Source organism: Pithys albifrons, chromosome 1 (genome assembly GCF_047495875.1).
Source record: "Pithys albifrons albifrons isolate INPA30051 chromosome 1, PitAlb_v1, whole genome shotgun sequence".
Classification (NCBI taxonomy): domain Eukaryota; kingdom Metazoa; phylum Chordata; class Aves; order Passeriformes; family Thamnophilidae; genus Pithys; species Pithys albifrons.
Genome location: NC_092458.1, coordinates 66,274,083 through 66,291,244, shown reverse-complemented (window position 1 = coordinate 66,291,244; position 17,162 = coordinate 66,274,083). Strand labels below are relative to the sequence as shown.

Sequence of the window (17,162 nt, the reverse complement as noted above, 5' to 3'; positions counted from 1 at the left end):
TTTTGAATATGGGAATGTATTTGGGAGAAAAAAATTACTGTGTCTTTCTCACAGTACATCTCAAATTGTTCTGATGTGTGTAGGGGAAGCCAGGGTATTGGTTAGAAATACTGGTAATTTTTACTTTTGAAGATGCAGGACTCAGTAAAAGCTAAGAAGAGCCAAGCAAAACTCCTAAGATGAAACTAAAGATCCCTGGGGACTGAGGCAAGTGAACTATTTTTAACCTAAAAGAATGGCGTGCCAACAGAATAGCATAGTTACAACTACTTTCATGTTGTCAGGTCTAGAGCTCTTCCTCATGTGTCTTCTATGAAGAAAGTCTATTTTCTGAACAAATCCAGGGTCAAAAGCAAAATGCACAGGATTTCAAGAGAATCATTTGTTTAAAGGTTGTGAGCCCCCTAATATATGACACCTCTCAGCAATTGTTACAGGCTCAGGCTTGCTAAATAATGTGGCTGGGAATAATGTAAAAGGGTTTTATTTACTTTAGTGATTTGAAGCTTCCTGTGGAAATAGCTCCCAGGTTTCCTGATGGAAGATTTTGTTTATCTTTGCCAAGCACCATCAGGAATCTCAAAATAAAATGCGCTTAGTGACATTGGGAAACCAGGGAGATAAGGCAGAGCTGTTCCTGTTTCACCCTCTGTAATTGCAAACACACCCATGGGCCTGCTGTGTGCCAGCAAAACAGCCCAAAATGTAGGGAAAGGGGCAGGCTGGAGGAAAGGGGGCTACCACAATTACATTTGGTATAGAGGTGTTGTTACAGAGACTGTTTCCATTTAAGTGAGCAGGAGAACTTTCAGAAATCACCTTTCTATATTGCTTTTATATAAGGTTCAGGGCCACTTTTGAGACTTGAATAAAGATTTGCCTTTAGAAGTAAGTCAGTGATGAAACCCAAAAAATACCCTTCAATTGACAGAAGCCATAGGAAAGCTACTCCAAAGCCATGGACTTCATGTCACACACACCCTTGGACACAGTGTACAAAATTATATCCCTCTCAGATCTTCCAGACAAAGACAGTTGCAGTTCAAGCCCAGAAATACTGAGATTTACAGTAACTTAAGAAAGGGCTTGCTTGTTCTTCCCAGGTTCTCTCCACTAGCACTTATTTCCTCAAGTTTACCATTCCCTGAAGGAGTGAAATGTGTCAACTCTAAACTAGGGCTGCTGGGACAGATTCTGCCTTCCTATCACCTTCCTAGTGGTTTCTGCCTACAAAAAAGCAACTCCTCACACCGCTCCAGATGCTTCACTGGAGTACTGTGCATTTTCTCATCCCCAGGACAAGGCTTGAAGGAGACTGCCTCCAAGAAAAGGGATTGCTCCTCTTCAGAACAGGCTTTGCCTCCATCTGCTCTTTGAAGTGATTTCTGGCTTGTCCCTTTTACAAAGGGCAGCAGCTCCTTTTCCTACATGGGATCATCTTCTCCTGCTTAGACATTTCTCTTTCTTTTAGACACTTTTGTGTGGTTCAGGCTGATTTCAGATGGCGCCAGTAGACTCAACAAAATAAGATAAATTAGCCCTAAGCTGTCACACAAGACCCAAAGTAATGGTTTTGGACTCGTCAGAAGGAAATACTTTGTAGTGTCCTATTCACATCCATCAGCATTTAAGACTCTTGGGTTTTTACTACCTTAGTATATTTTTCAGTGAATTCTGGATGTGTTTGTTTCTTGATGTGAAACACAGGCTGTACCCAGCCACAGTAGTTTGGTCTCAGCCTAATGGAGGAGCATTATGGTGAGCTTAACTGGACTTTTCAGGACAAAACAGCAGTGTTGTTTATACGGCCTTCAATCAATGGAAGTGAGTGTCAGCAGATGATCAGGACTTTCCATGACACACAACTCAAGTGCTCAGCTCCAGGAACTCAAAGGACAAATTCATTTCAACTTCACCACCATATAAAGAATGCTTTCCACCAGTGAAGATATTAGGCATTTCCAAGCCATAATAAAGTTGCCACTCCTCTTTCTGAACACCAGCCAATGTAAGATCTTCAAAGGGAAGTCACAATTTTCTGCATTTTCTCATGCGAGCTTTGGTATCAAGGAGAAGGATTTCCTTTTTTCCTTGGTTAAGATCTAAGAATGGGAGATGTGAGTAGGGAAACCAGCTCTTTCATGTCACTGTACTAAAATACTTGAAACCACACCAAAACTTTGAAAGGCAGATTTGGATACAGCGAATGGGGCCCATCAAAATACAGCTCCATTTAGTTTCAGAATCTCCCATATAGTATTTTGAAAACTGAGGAGTAAGAGTTAGAGAAGGCCAAATTCAGCATCATTGCACATTAAAAGAGGAACAGTCTCAGTGAATGACTCTCAGTGACAGCTCAAAGTTACATGTGAAGTACCCACATAAAGATGAGAATACAGCACCATTGTCACATTAATTTATGGAGACCCATATGCTGTTTAGCTTTCTGTCCAAACAGACACAACATGATGACAGGATGAAAGCAAAAGTGTGATTTGAAAGCGGCGACAACAGTCATCTTCAAGGTTGCAAATGTTCTTGTCACATCCATTAGTAGAATACAGAGATATTTTTCTTGTTTCTGTTGTTTAACAAAAAACCTGACTATACGTCATTTATCTGTTTGTACTTCTCATGATTCTTACCAAATTCCTATATTTATAGATAATTGGCACTTTTAAATGTGAAAGTCTATTATGATATGAAGCTTTAACAGGTGTAAAAACAAAGTCTGACTGGTGAAACTGTACCAGCAGCACAACAGTGGATACTTTAAAAAAAAATGATGAGTCCTTGTAGTAAGTGATTGTTTAGTGGCACTAAGGTGCCCATCTGTAGGCCTGACAGGGAATTATGCTGCCTTCTGGGAGGTAAGGTCTGAGATGTTGCTGAGAGGGTGCCACAACTTGTCAAGAGCGAACTACTATTCATTGCTACTCTTTCATGTGGACATGAATGATACTTCATGCTGGAATCTGGGCAGATTCAAGGAAAACTGCAAAGTCCTGGAGGTTCCAGCAAGGGTATTAATGCCCAACCTATCGTTTCTTCCATTACACCAATCAGAAGAAAGGGTGCTCTCCTGGAAGTGCCAAACCAGTTTATCTAGATCAACAGATCCACACAGATGTGGAACAGCTCTGTGGAAAGGGACCTGGAGTGGACAACAACCTCAACATGAGTGAACAGGGTATTGCTGTGTCAAAAGAAGTCAACAAGCTGCTGGGCTGCATCAACAGGAGCATCACCAGCAGAGATAAAGAAGTCATTTTACACTACTCAGCAGTTGTCAGTCCACACCCAAAATACTGTATTTAGTTTTGGTCCCCTCTCCACAAAAAAGATAGAAACAGTCTGGAGAGGGTCCAGAGGGGTGTCACAAAGATGATGATCAAAGGACTGGGAATCTTGCCCTATGAGGAGAGGATTATGTTTTTTCAGCCTTGAGAAAGAAGGCTTAGGGGAGATCATGTTCCGGTATTTAAAGGCTGGCTACTAAGAAGCTGGAGGCTCCCTTTTTACAAGGAGACACATGGAAATACAAGGCTTCATGGGTATGAGTTACTCCTGGGGAGATTCTGATAGGACATGAGAAGAAATTTTTCACAGTAAGGGCACTCAGTCACTGGAATAATTTTCCCAGGAAAGTGGTGGATGCCCCAGTGTTGGACAGTTTCAAAATTCGTCTGGAAAGGGTGCTGGGCTTTTGCCAAGAGATGTTGGATCAGATGATCCTTGAGTTCCCTTCCAGCCTGGTATCTTATGATTCCATAACAGCTAGTCAGAATATTTTAAAAATACATACTTTGGTCTATGAATTTGGGAGGGGGGACATTTTTTGAAGTAGTCTTTTCTTTTTTCTTTTTTTTTTTTTAACCAAATCTAGTGTGTGGCTACTCCCTTTTGATGTCTCTCAGAAGAGAAATAGAGTGAGTTTCACTAAAATCATTCATCAGAATTATAGGCAAGAAAATGACAACGTAAAAAAACTCAGATAAAAGACAGCAAAAGTTAAAAAGGTACATTAAAATTATTTTTCCCTTTCAGTTTCAAGATTATGATTTTTCAATTAAAGTATCTAAATATTTTAATGTTTCAGTCTTTTCTCATATTTTCAAGTGAATTATGTTTCTTTAGTGTTCTACCCTGGAAATTGCTAACAGTCTAAGTGCTCTATGAACTATCCCTCTATAAACAAAACAAAAGAAAAATTCTGCTACAGAAAACAAATCCTTTATAATGGCATGTGCAGACTTTACATTGCTAAATCATGCTGCAATTATTCCCAAAAATTCACTGTGGGGGTTTTTTTCAGTAAGTCCTGAAGTAAACCACTTAATAATTTGTTTGTGAACCTGAAAACATCTAAACATATCTTGTAATAGAAAAATAGATAAAAAGATACTCACATTCAGCCTACACAATGAGAATTTTTAGTGCCATGGCTCACATGACATCCAAGCCTGTCTTTCTCAGAAGAGGAAAAAAACTCTGGAATCTTCACACTGTGTCCTTTCTACCTACAAATTGCCACAGTCTCTGAGATCTGTGAGGGGAACCCCAGACCTCTAGCACCAGGCTGCCTACTGGCAGTGGCACTATCTAGACACTATGTTGTGAGATATCCTGGTGGGCAACAGTATGAGGCTGTAGGCACTGCCAATGTTACACATGAAACTGGCTTATTGGTGTAGGAAAATACAGTAAAATTTCATGTATGGAGTGACCGCAGAGACTAGATTGACCAAAATGGGGAATTACAGCTTGCTGTATTTGTAAGCAGTTTGTGTCATGCTGGATACTTGTAGGAATGAGTCATTCACCAATTCGGTGTCCTTCTTAGAAATCCAGACCAGCTGCTGGGAAACCTATAAGCATCACCCAAAACCATGGTATGAGTTTACAAGTTTACACATTACAACAATTCTCAAACTATAGTATATTAAAAAGCCACAACATCCTAACAGTTCTAATCCTAGGACCAGGAAACATCTTTGACTGTAGAGGGGACTTAGATCTTACCTGTTACAATAAAGCTGATATTTCTTTCGGATTTTCCCACTTTATTGGATGCCACACAGGTGTAGATTCCAGAAGATTTGGCTTCAGCTACAACAAGAGTGCTAGCAGTCTGCAAAAGAAAGAAGAGGTTTAGTTCTCATTGGCTTGGGAACTCTGTTAAAGCTTCCCTTCTCTTTTTCGTAAGTCTCCATTGGTAGTCCCATGATCCACTCTTTCCATTAATTCTGTGATGGGCACCTCGGGTGTTATTTAAAGAAGATGTCACCATGTACAGCTCTGGAAAGAGTAGAAGAATAACAGGAAACAAGCTCCTTGGGTGACCCTTATATTATCAGAACCATCATAACCAAAAATCTTTGAATGTGTCTTTCAGATTGACTTCTCTCTCAATGATGGTGTAATAGTAAGCTACAACACATGGAGCATGAGACAATGTGTTTTTTTACCCAAGCAGATAAACAGCCTGTAGGAGAGCCAGACTGCAAAGGGATTAGGTGCAGCGTGCCTCAGGCACTTGGATAATGCTGGGGGAAAAAAATACCACCAAAACCTAGCTCCATTTGGCACTAAACTGTTTTAATTTCTCTTCCATTTTCCCACATATATGTCAGGTGAGAAAGTACAGGGGCAAACCAGATGTTTACCTGTGCTCTTTTGCATTATTTTCAGTTCTTGGACTTAATACTTCTATTATTAGAAAATAATATGTCAGTTTTATTTACGGGGTATTTTATCATCATCATAAGAGGTCAAGCACACTAAATATTATCTCAGTTATATGACTTGCAAGATAAGACTTTGACAGGCCAGGGATAAATAACATGCAATGTGCCTTTGGAAAAATATAAACCACTGTAATAGTAAGAGTTACACCTTCAGGGTGACAGAAAGACACAGTCTAATGGTTTGGGCCTAAGCAAAAGAGGAAGGTTATGCGGGAACAACTGAGATGTCATTCTGTTAAGGAGCTGAGACATAAGGCATGAACATGGAGCTCATCAGTGTAACATGCTCCTAGTTACAACTTGGTAACTAAATTTTCTGTTTCCATTTTACTTTTTCTGCAAAACATGCTTTGGCTGGAGCTACAGCCAGAGCTGGGACAGTGACAAAAGGAAATTGTGTGGCCACAGAATCCTGTTGTTTGGAATTATTTGGCTTTTCTAAAAATCTTAAAATCAGTTTTGTGCAATTAATACATTCTTTTAAATCTGCCTGATTGCTGGAGTTCACAGACAAGCACAAGAGGGTGAGTCAGTAATAAATAAGAACCAGTTATCAACATTTCTACATAAACACTGGCTGAACATTTGCATTGCTTTTGTCTCCTACTTAGAGACTTCATAGCTATCCCCAAACTCCCAGTGAACCCCTAAATAATACAAATCTACTGGCTTTCCAAAATCATTCTTTAGTAGAAATATCTATTACTTTTCTTACTGTTTTGAGCAAACAGAGTGGAGTCAAGTCATTTGACTTTAGCTTATTTCTTTTAGAAGGCTGCACTGTGGTAAATTTATTATAAGTGATGCAAATAGCACCTCTACCCTGTAAAGCTATCTCAGTGGTCTGCTAGCAAACTACATAACACTTCTAGCTAGAATTTTTCTAAACTACCTTTCTGGATGTTCTGTGAAATGAAAGAGAATCAGTAATACCAGATAGATAATTACAGCCCTTAGGAAAAATCATACTGTTGTGCTAAATTCAGTAGGCTGACCTCTACAAATGCCTAATTCTAAAGAGTCGATCCAGCCCTGTCTATATTCTATATCTTTGAATTTCTTCCAGTTTTTAAACATAATTTTGTAAAGTGTGGACAAAGGGCCCAGCACCAGGATTCCTGCAGCTGTTTTATTAACACTAGCTCAGAACTGAAGGAAGTTCCATAATGTCTACCACAGAAGGCTAATGTGAGTGGTTAAAAACTGCTTCTGCCAAAAAGAGCCTTTTTTTCTGCTATTTGGTATTACCTCATAGCAACTTTGCCCAGGTAGCAGCTGTGACCTAAATTGCACAATAAAGGAGAATGAAGCTCTTGCTCCCCAGGACACCTATTTTTATCCCACTATACTACCCAGAGAAAATACATACTAACTCTTTCTCCCACAATTACTTCAGTGGTTTGAAAATTTTTTTATAGTATTAGACTGTATTAAGTCTTTATATCATAAGGCATTCCTTTTTAATGAAAAATTGTGTATCCCATCTTGAGATTTACTGTGATGTGATTATTACTTTTGTTATACTGAGGGTGCTGCATATAGATATACTGAAGCAGTAGGACTGCAATTACTTACAGATGACACTTCTTGTGTACTAAATTGCCTGAGAGAACACTCATCAGCACTGAAATTCAGTGATTCAGAATGTTAGCTTTTTCCCCATCATTGTTTTGGTTTTCACCAATTTGCACTGTCCCAAACAATTCTCTAGCACAGTCCAAGGATCACTTCCAACAGGCAACTGCCATGCAAGCAACATCTTTTTGGAAGGCAAGGGAAATATACATCATGAACATAGGAGGTCTTAAGTGCCAGAGAGCAGTCATTGGTATGTTTACATGACTAAGGCAGAGAAAGCAACAGTGTCTAGGAAAAAGCAAGACTGACTTTGCAACAGAACAGAATATTTTAGGGACAACACGCTTCTGCATAAATCTTTTAGCTTATAAATTAGTCATAGGGATAAGATAATATCTCTTTAAATAGTTTGTGAGCCCTCCAGTGGTGCAGTCTGTGTTTTGCATTGTGGATGCCAGCCAAAACCCTCCAGAGGAGCAGTGTGTACAAAACTAAGCCTGGCATGTTGCTGTATATTGAGCAACTATGGCTGTTTGAGATCAGCTTGTGCAGCGCAGTTCCTTGGTATAGCTATTTCCGCAAAAGAAGCAAAAGTTCTTGCAACCTCGTGTCATTTGGCTTCACAAAAGAAGAGTTTCAGGCCCTGGATTTGCAACCATGTTAAATATAAAAAGCCAGAATCTAGTTGCCATGATTAGGCAGAAGAGGCAAATCCCTCCCGGCATACCTGATATCCTGAGTATCATCTGTTCACAAACTCCATTTACCACCAAAATTTTGACCCTTCATTCCTTCTTTCTACACCCATCACCTCAGCTGAAGCACTATGCTACAGGCTCACCTCAAAGGCAGGGGCTAGAAAGGGAAATCAGCTTCAGCTGGCAAATAAGAGAGACAAAGCAGGAATTCTAAGAGATGGAAGAGGAGTTTACGGATTTGTGGTGGAAACTGACAAAGAAAAGACTGAGGGGCAAAGACAGTGCAAAGCAACTGGCATGATCATTGCTGGTCTTTCCCATGGAGAGTCTGCCTGAATTTCTCTTTTCTCAAAGTAGCTGAGATAGAGGATTACCACTGCTCCAGCTGATGGCAGAGAAGCAAGAAGAGTTTTCAGAAAATGGTTGGCAACCTGACTCTTGTGTGACTCCTAGAAGGCCCCTGGAGACACTGGCATAATCATACTCCTTTCAGAAATTGCTGCCCTGACTTCTTGAAACAACCCGTATGGCTAAAAAGCAAAATACTGTCCTCTCAATACAGAGCAGGTTAGTGCAAGTGTGTCAATTATTGCTGATTTCCTATTAGTTATGCTTTTAAGAGCATGTATTTGTTTAAAAAATAAGGAAATAAATGAAAATATGCTCTCTTCACCCCCCTGGTTTTATCTTTGGCTAAAGGAATAGTATTTAGGAAGACATATATCTAAATATTGGCAGCGCACTGTTGGGTTGGTCTGTTTGTGCCAAAGACATATGAACTGTATGTATGCCTCATGATGGAAAGGAGCATCAGTGCAAAACATCTGGACAACACGTTTCACCTCCAGGACCACCATGGAAGAAACACCAAATATCTTCAACAGCAGAACATGGATACACACAGGCGAGCACTCTCTTCCCGCCCTGGGGTCAGACAGGCAAGTCACTGCAAGGTGCTGCTGTATAGCAAGCAGAGCTGCAGTTTCCCTCTGCGTCCTGTGCTGTCCCCCGCAGAAAAGACGATGAGACTGAACACAGCGGGCTGACTGGCAAGGAACCATGCCATAGACAGTTACACCAGGGCACCCCCTGCCCTCCTGCCCAGGGTCATGGGTAGAGCAAGGCAGCACTTGATTCACACCTCGCTTTTGCACCAAGGGAGGGGATCCATTTCAGGAGCCGGAGGGTGCTGCAGCTCAACAGTGGCAGGCGCCAAGTTCTGCTGGTTTTAATCTCATCAAGGGCTTGGCTCTGCTGGTACCTCCCAATGATCCACTTGAAACTGTTGACAGCGATTCTAGTAGCACTTAACAAGGCTCCAGGACAAGTTACAATGTGCTGAAGAGAGGCAAGCAACACTCCTGCTGCTGTCTTTAGCCTGATTTCTGAGGAAGATCACACAGTATGTCCATCTGTCTGCCAGCCTGTCTATCTGTCTGCCAGTATTCTCTGCTCCCCCACGTGCTCAATACTTTATAAATCCATTGTCCGATTTCAACGAAAATTGACTGACAACTCAAAGCTTGTAAGATCTCATGCATTTCACGAAAATCGGGTGCTGGGTACAGAAGAAAGATGGAACGTTGCTGTAGTGAGCTAAACAGCCTTCTCTTCTGCTTTGGGTCCCAGATGGACAATCTGCACAGATGTACTCACCAGACAGCTGGCATGTGTCAGGACTGAGAACAGACACAACACATGCTTCCTCATCTCATCAATAATGTGGGGATGTAGACGAGAGGTAGAGGTTTAGGGCTTGGCATAGAAGATGCAGGACAGATGGACCCATTCTATTTTGCATGGTCACACCTTATCGGTCATGTCCAGGAAGGACTAACTCTTCTGGCTATCTAGAACTCCACCTTTATCTTGGAGGGCTACAGCTTTAATACTACCCTCAGTCAGGCTGACCCATCATTGCCAGTCAAACCAGAGATGGACAAGGGCAATTCTAGGTTTGTCTTACAGAATCATGTTACAGGGCCACTACTTTCTATTTTCCAGGAAGTCAGGTTGCTTTGTCACTCATGGGAATGGGACCACTAAAAGCCTCTGCAGTGAAAAACAAACCCATATATATATATATATATATATATGTGTGTGTGTGTGTGTGTCTATATATATATATATATTTATTCATACACACACACATATATGCATGATGAACCACAACTTTATGAATTATTATCTTTTATACATAGTTCCTGGAGGCATATCCTGTGACATAGACCCAGCTTTCATGGTACCTGCTATTGTCAGTGGGACCCCAACATTTGGGACCAGCAGAGGGACAAGTCAGTTGTGGACATTCTGTTCCATTTCAAATTCTCAAGAATGTGATTCTACAGGTTATTTCCCAAAAACAAGGAAGTTTTCCCTCACTTCCTCCAACTTTTCTGTGTACTCAACTACCCTCTTGTCTACTGTCTCCTTCCCTTGGATTTATCTTCTTTTCTTCTTGGCCCACACTTTCTACTTTCTCTCACGTGAACTTGCTTTCTTATTGCTCTTGTACACATTTTTCATGCCCAGGATCCTTGTCCACTTCTGTAGCACCTTGTCTCTTGTACCCCTGTAAAAGGGGTACCTACTCCTTTCAAAGCTGTTGATAAACCAGTGTATGCCTGCACACACATGAGAGTACACGTGCCTGTATGTATGCACTGGTACCAGTGAATGCACCAGCTCATGTACCTTATTGCAGGTCATTCACAGACTGACATTTTCATGAACACTGACTCTGCAAAGAACAATAATCAGTATTAGCCCTCAGTTATACACAGCAGTTATCTATAGCTGGGAACACTGAGAAGTGATGGGTTTTAGTAGCTGAATGATAGGAGAGTGTCTGACCTGTTTACATGATAAACCTAAGAATAGCACAACTTTGTAGGAAGTCACTGAAATGTCCAGCAAAATGAGAACTAAAATTCTGGGTGGGGGAATCAAATCCCTTAAAGTGTTGTCTTATGATTAAGTATTACAGCTTATGTTACGAAGTTCTTCCATGATACTTCTCAAGTTTCTCAATGTCTGTTTAGAGAGGTTTCAGCGGAAATGTTACTAAAACACTGTTGTGCAGGCTTCCTGCACTATTTTAACCACACAGACATAGGGTTTGAGGTTTTTCTAACTTTAAAATATACTTGTGGCTACCCTGAGAACCACAGAGAAACAAACAACTGACCACAGCAAAGAGCCAAACTGGAGGCACTCATGTTGCACATACAGAAAATGTGTGAAACTGGCACAAAGCCCTTAAGAAGGTGAAATGAAAACAGCTACCTTGATTCCTAAAGAAGCCTTTTGAACATCACGTGTTCATGTCTTCCCTTGGTTACACTAATCTCATCCTGTGACCACCCTCATTTCTCCTTTCATACTAACCCAAATGTGTAACCTTTTTGAGTTTCTTCATCCATTTCCTACTGCTTTGTCTTCTACATCTTGGTTGTTTCCACTGAGCTCTGAAATTGTTTCTACCATTCTTTCTGTATGGGGACATGGAAGTGGGTTAGACACCGTTTAGATTGCAGGGCACCATTAATTTCGAAGTGCCTCAGAGAGCTGTTCACAGCTGCTTGCAGTAGCAGAACTGCTCACAGCAGTCCATCAGAGCCAGACACTTCTGATGACGTGCTGCATTCAGTGAGCTCAGTGCTATTAACAGTCTTACAATATCGCAGCAGAGAGGAAGGATTCTGTCTGAACTGTGTCTCTCTGAATTTGCTCTGGGAGACTAAGAATGCCTCTTCAGCTGCAATGAGTTGAAAAGCCATAGATTCCCACAGATATAAAAAAATAATCCTGGAAGCTCCAGAGCAGCTGTGTGTGCACAAATCATGCAACTCTCAGCTTGGCCAGGAACCCAGGCTTAGGGAGCATTTTCTTCTTACAATGGCAATCCAGCTGTGCTTGAAAAGCTATGGAAGAGCAGCAAAAATAGAGAAAATTCAGAAAAGCTGTGGAAAAAGCTGAGTAAAGAGATTGTTTCACTAACCTCTCCCTTCCCATAAGGACCAGGAGGAATAAGGCAAAGCAAGGTAGACCTTTCTTGGTTGAACTAAACAAGAAGACAAGGAATACCAAGGAGTTACACTGCAAAATTTTCCATGCAGAGACCATTCCTTGGTTCCACTTCTGGGCACGTTTTTCAGAAATGGCTGCTCGCCAAAGACTTCAAACAAAACCTGGAGTTCTGCTGCAAGGACCCATTATTAGCATCTTCCTCCAGGGAGGAATTTATTTGCTGTTGACTGGATGTTGCTTTGACATTTCAGCCACTCCTCTTAACACTGTCTCCAAAATGCATGGCACACAAGGAGAATGAGATTCGGTCATTAGACAGCTTCTTCTTCACTCTGTGAGCAGACAGGACTTCACCCACAGCATGGCTATATGCCTTCTGGAAAATAACTGGTTCTTATCATCTTCTTCATCATTCCCCTCTGGAATAGACTGTGTCTTCCTGTGCCTGAAATGATTTCCCTTTCCTCCTTCAAATTCCTCCTTATGTCTCATTTTTCATGTGCTTTCCTATGATAGTCTACTCTAGGAAGCTGTTTGCTTCCATCTTTGCCTTGATCTTTAAGCACATAGAGCTGGATAGCTAAATAGAGCAAATGCCTCACTGGGATCCAGCTCGTTCCCATGCATTGGAATGGTGCCATGAACACCTGTGGTACTTTCTAAATAATGTAACAGCAGGAGAAAATGCAGTCCCAGATCTGATTCTTGGCTGCACATAAAACCCTATTTATTCTGCAGTGTGTGAAAGGGCCCTAACATGAGAATAATTACTGTTTATACATATTTTCATGCACAGAAGAGTGAAGGCAGCCATCAAGGAAACAAGACCTATAATCCTAGTGCCCTTACAATTACAAAAAGTATCTTGGTGTCCTTAAAAATGACAGGCCTAGAGTAAGATATGCTGTAGAATTTATAACCTGTCCAGACATTACTGCCACAAACTAAAGCAGCCTATGAAAACAGATGCTGTGACAGTGGCATGACATTGTACATCTTCATCTGAGCTGCTCTGTAGCACAGGCTACCCAGCCACACCAAACTAGTCTCATATCTAACCCAGGGAAGTGCAGCTGATCTAGGGCATCCTTGATTTGTAGGCTTTAACTGATGCACAGTCCTCCTTAGCCCCTAGAAAGTTAATCTGATTGGTTTTCACTCTCACATTAGACACCAACAGACTACAGGCCCTCACACCCTTCAGAATTGCCTGCATCTCCTCACAGCCCATAAAGGGATGCTTGACTTAGACTAGACACTTTACATTTAGATGGCTAATATCACTGGGATGAATCCCACCTTATTGTCTCTGACTGAGATCTCAAACTATGCTTGTGTAATCTGGATTCATTTGGCTCTTTAAGTCTTTTATTCCAGAAAAGACTTGGTCATCTAATCATCGAGGACCACATCTGTGAATAAACTCTCTAATGAGAGTAAATAGTTTAATTCTCACAGGAAAAACAACATGAAATTGTGCAATTGCACAAAATGAATCAAAGATGGCCTGGAAACCTGCCCCTGTGCTCCTGAGGTACCCCAAGATACTACAGATCATGTCTAAGAGAACAGTTAGTGTGAATCCCACTGATCCACTCTCTTGGCATGTCACTTATATTAATATGACTGCCTTCAGAAATAAAGACATCTCTTCATCTCTGTGGTTAAATATCAAGTATGAAAGTTATAAGCATGTTTGTAGGTCTGCAAATCTAAACAAAATAAAAATACTCGCTTCTTCACTGTTACCTCGATAGCATCTTACAGTGTCTTTTCAACACAGCCAGTCACACAGGAAGGTTATTTGCTCCAAGGAATCATACCTTATTTTTGCCCTCTATTACAGCCGATCGCTCAGTGATGCTCTGGATCCTGTTTCCTATGTTGCTGCCAGCTTTCAGGTTGAAAGAGCCTTCAGTATGAAAGCAAAAGCCATGCCTGAAGACAACAAAAATAGAAATTTCATTGATTTGATGATAGCAATTCAACACGTAACACAAAACAATTGCTTTTAAAACAGTGATCAGTCAGGTAAACTGTGAGTGCTGTGATGAGCAGGGAAGTAGAGTTATTTTTCATTAAATCTTGAGATTTGGAGCCTGATAATTGGATCCATTTCCACAGCACTTCCTTGAATACTGGCTCTCTGGAGTCAATGCTCACATTTAACCCACTGTGGACCAGGAGTTCAGAGTTTACGGTCAGAGCCTAAATATAGGGCTATGGAAGACCAACATCCCATTTCCAATGCTCCTGTTTTCAGACACCACCATGGTTTAACATTGGCTTAAAATGTGAGATGATACTATTTTTAGCCTTTAACTCAAAACAAATTATATTTGTTTCAAAATCCATTCCACAACGTATTGGATACTGTTTTACTACATGCAAGTTCTTTTTGTTAAAATGAGAGATGATGCTGGAAGTAATTTTAGAGTATCTTCTTTAGTTCAGTTTACAAAACAGCAAACTATCAATACTGAGGCTCAGTGATTACAAGACACACAATAAAAATAAGCATAATCATGCAAATTAACAAAACACAGTTAAACAAAGCTAAATGGCAAAGGGATTTAAATGATACTGTAACGGGGAAAAAATCAAAGTCATCTTAATGAATGAAAGTTGCAGAGAAAAAATGTTTTTGCCTTATGCAACAAATTGGCTTTTAATCAGAACATTCAGGTGTGGTCATGGTAGAGCTAATTTATTCCTCCAAGCCTAATTTAGTACACATGGAAATAAACACACTGGAATGCTGCTTAAACGCTGTCTGACCCTGTTCTTCTTTGAGAATATCTAGTTTAGTTTTCATCCAGTCTCCAGGCGTTACTTGTTCAATTCCAGCTTCATTGATAGAGATTAACCTTTCAACTGGGTGAACCTGTTTCAAATATGCTATGTTCCTTTGATCTTCCATGGATTTGAAAGATAATAACTATAGTATCTGTAATCAAATAGCTCTGACATGTATAACAGTTGTTTGGAGAAATGAACTTTAAAGCCTAGTGACTGGATAACAGAATGTGATGCAATCCTGACCACTGTGCAGTTCACTTAAACTTTTTGTTGTTTAGAATACCAATAGTACAGTAACCTTACATGCCTGTTTTTAATTGCGCTGCTTTCTGTTGAACTGGCCAGTGTCTTAGTAGGTATTATAGCTTAAAAAGATGATGACATGGAATCTAACTTGGGCTGTAATAAATGATGGTCTGCCCAAATTTCACAATGTGCATTGAAAAGGCAAAACAACCAGAAGAAGGCCATGGAGATTTGTGCATGGAGAGAGGGCAGGAAGCAATAGCATGGCAGGAAAGCACTATCTACACTACCATTTCTTTCAGACTCTCGTTTAAAAGCTGACTTCTAATACATGATTGTTGAGGTTAGGGTGGATGAAAGAGAGCTGCATTAATAAAGGCACTTGATGCATCCAAATGGGAAAAAAATGATTAAAAATTATTCAGAAAAGTGTATGTCATTTACTTGCACATTTAATACTCTAAGTCTGATTCTGTAGCAAGACAAAAACACTGAAGACACGATAATTTCAGTAAGCTGGCAACATTTCTGTGCCATAGAGATATCAGAACTCATTTCATGATGCCAGTACTGTAGGCACACAAACAGGCAGTATCAAAAGCACATCCTTGACTGGATGCAATCTCACAGGAAAACAGACACACCAAACCCTCACTTCACCCACACTAAAAAGTACATCCTAGCTTTTTTTCCTTTTCCCCACAGAACACATTTATGTTTCTTTGTTGGAATCCTGAAATTTTGTACTCTTTACCACAAAAGTGCTTACAGAAGGAAGGTATAACGCATGCTCAGAAATGGCTTGTGCACCTTTGAAAAGCATCTCCAATTTCCTTTCTTGCAGCTCTGTAGCCTCCAGACTTAGTTGCTATTATTATACTCTTCCTCATAATTCCTTAGAAAGACTGGGTTGCAACGTCTTAGAGATGAGGACAGTGTTATGTCTTTGTTGATGGTTAGCACAAAGAGATGCTGATTATTCATTAATACTGTAGTGAAAACCACCATCATAACTACAATAACATCACAATAACAAGAAAAAACCCCATGTAAAATGCTAAATTAAATATTAGCTCCAGAGGCACATCTGTGAACTCTACTGCCTTCATATACCATTCCACATCCAAAGTGCCAATTGCAGTAGAATTATATATTATATGTAATATATATAATATATATATTATATTTATGCTAATATAGTAGAAACTCAAATGTACTTCATAGTTGTTGTCCATGTTTTTAATCAAGTCACAATCAAGCTGAGAATACTATATCCAACAGCCCCCAAGAAAGCTGAAGATTTGAATACTGTTCTATATGCTACTTTGGCTCCACAGACTGCTGATCAGCAAACATAGAGATCAGTTGCAGCACAGCTGCCAGGCAAAGTCTAGGACAAGACTCAGACTCATCCCTGGATGCAGAACAAGATGATTTGTCTCATCAGCTGCCAAATGCCTTCACTTTAACCTCCAATACTCCAACATAGCTTAGGGACAGCACACAAGCTACATACAGTCCACTCTCCTGAGTTGGCTGCTCAGGTTAATACTCCAAGGTATCCTGCCTCTTGCTGCTGCCAAGGGTGCCATGTGAAAAATGCTGCCTAAGCCAGCAGCATCAGGTAGAGATGGGGAAGAGAGAATTAGGGTCCTGCCTCTTACCCTGACCTCTTCTAGCAACAGGCATTTTGTAACAGAAAGAGAAAAGGCTCCGCTGAACTTAGATGTAGTCATCAAACCAAATGTTTGTGTTAAGTACAGATGCTTGGAGAGAAAGAGAGAAAAATGAAAACACAAAAATCTATGCTGGCTGGAACCTAAATAGACAATCATCTACCCATTAACTCAATTGGTGTTTCATTGCGTGTGTCCTCAGATAACATCAACTACATATTTTTCTGCTTTTGAAAGAAACTACAAATTACTACAAACTACCCACTCAGTAATATAGCAAGGGTATCCCATTTTTAGTAATAACTGCCTGTATTTTCAGGGAAATCCCACTGAACTTCAGATATTTGAATCTTACTCCAGATATCTCCAGAATACATGAATTCCTTAAA

The 17,162-nt window shown here is 40.4% G+C and overlaps 1 protein-coding gene across 1 annotated transcript in view; it reads right to left on the bottom strand.

The window, feature by feature from the left end:
* Positions 1–17,162, bottom strand: part of FLT1 (fms related receptor tyrosine kinase 1) — a 115,561-nt gene that overhangs the window by 45,821 nt on the left and 52,578 nt on the right. Inside the window, exons 11-12 of the mRNA XM_071553300.1 lie at positions 13,876–13,990; positions 5,023–5,131 (exon numbers count right to left, since the gene is read on the bottom strand). Coding sequence (XP_071409401.1) covers positions 5,023–5,131; positions 13,876–13,990 — 224 coding nt within the window. The remainder of the gene's footprint in view (positions 1–5,022; positions 5,132–13,875; positions 13,991–17,162) is intronic.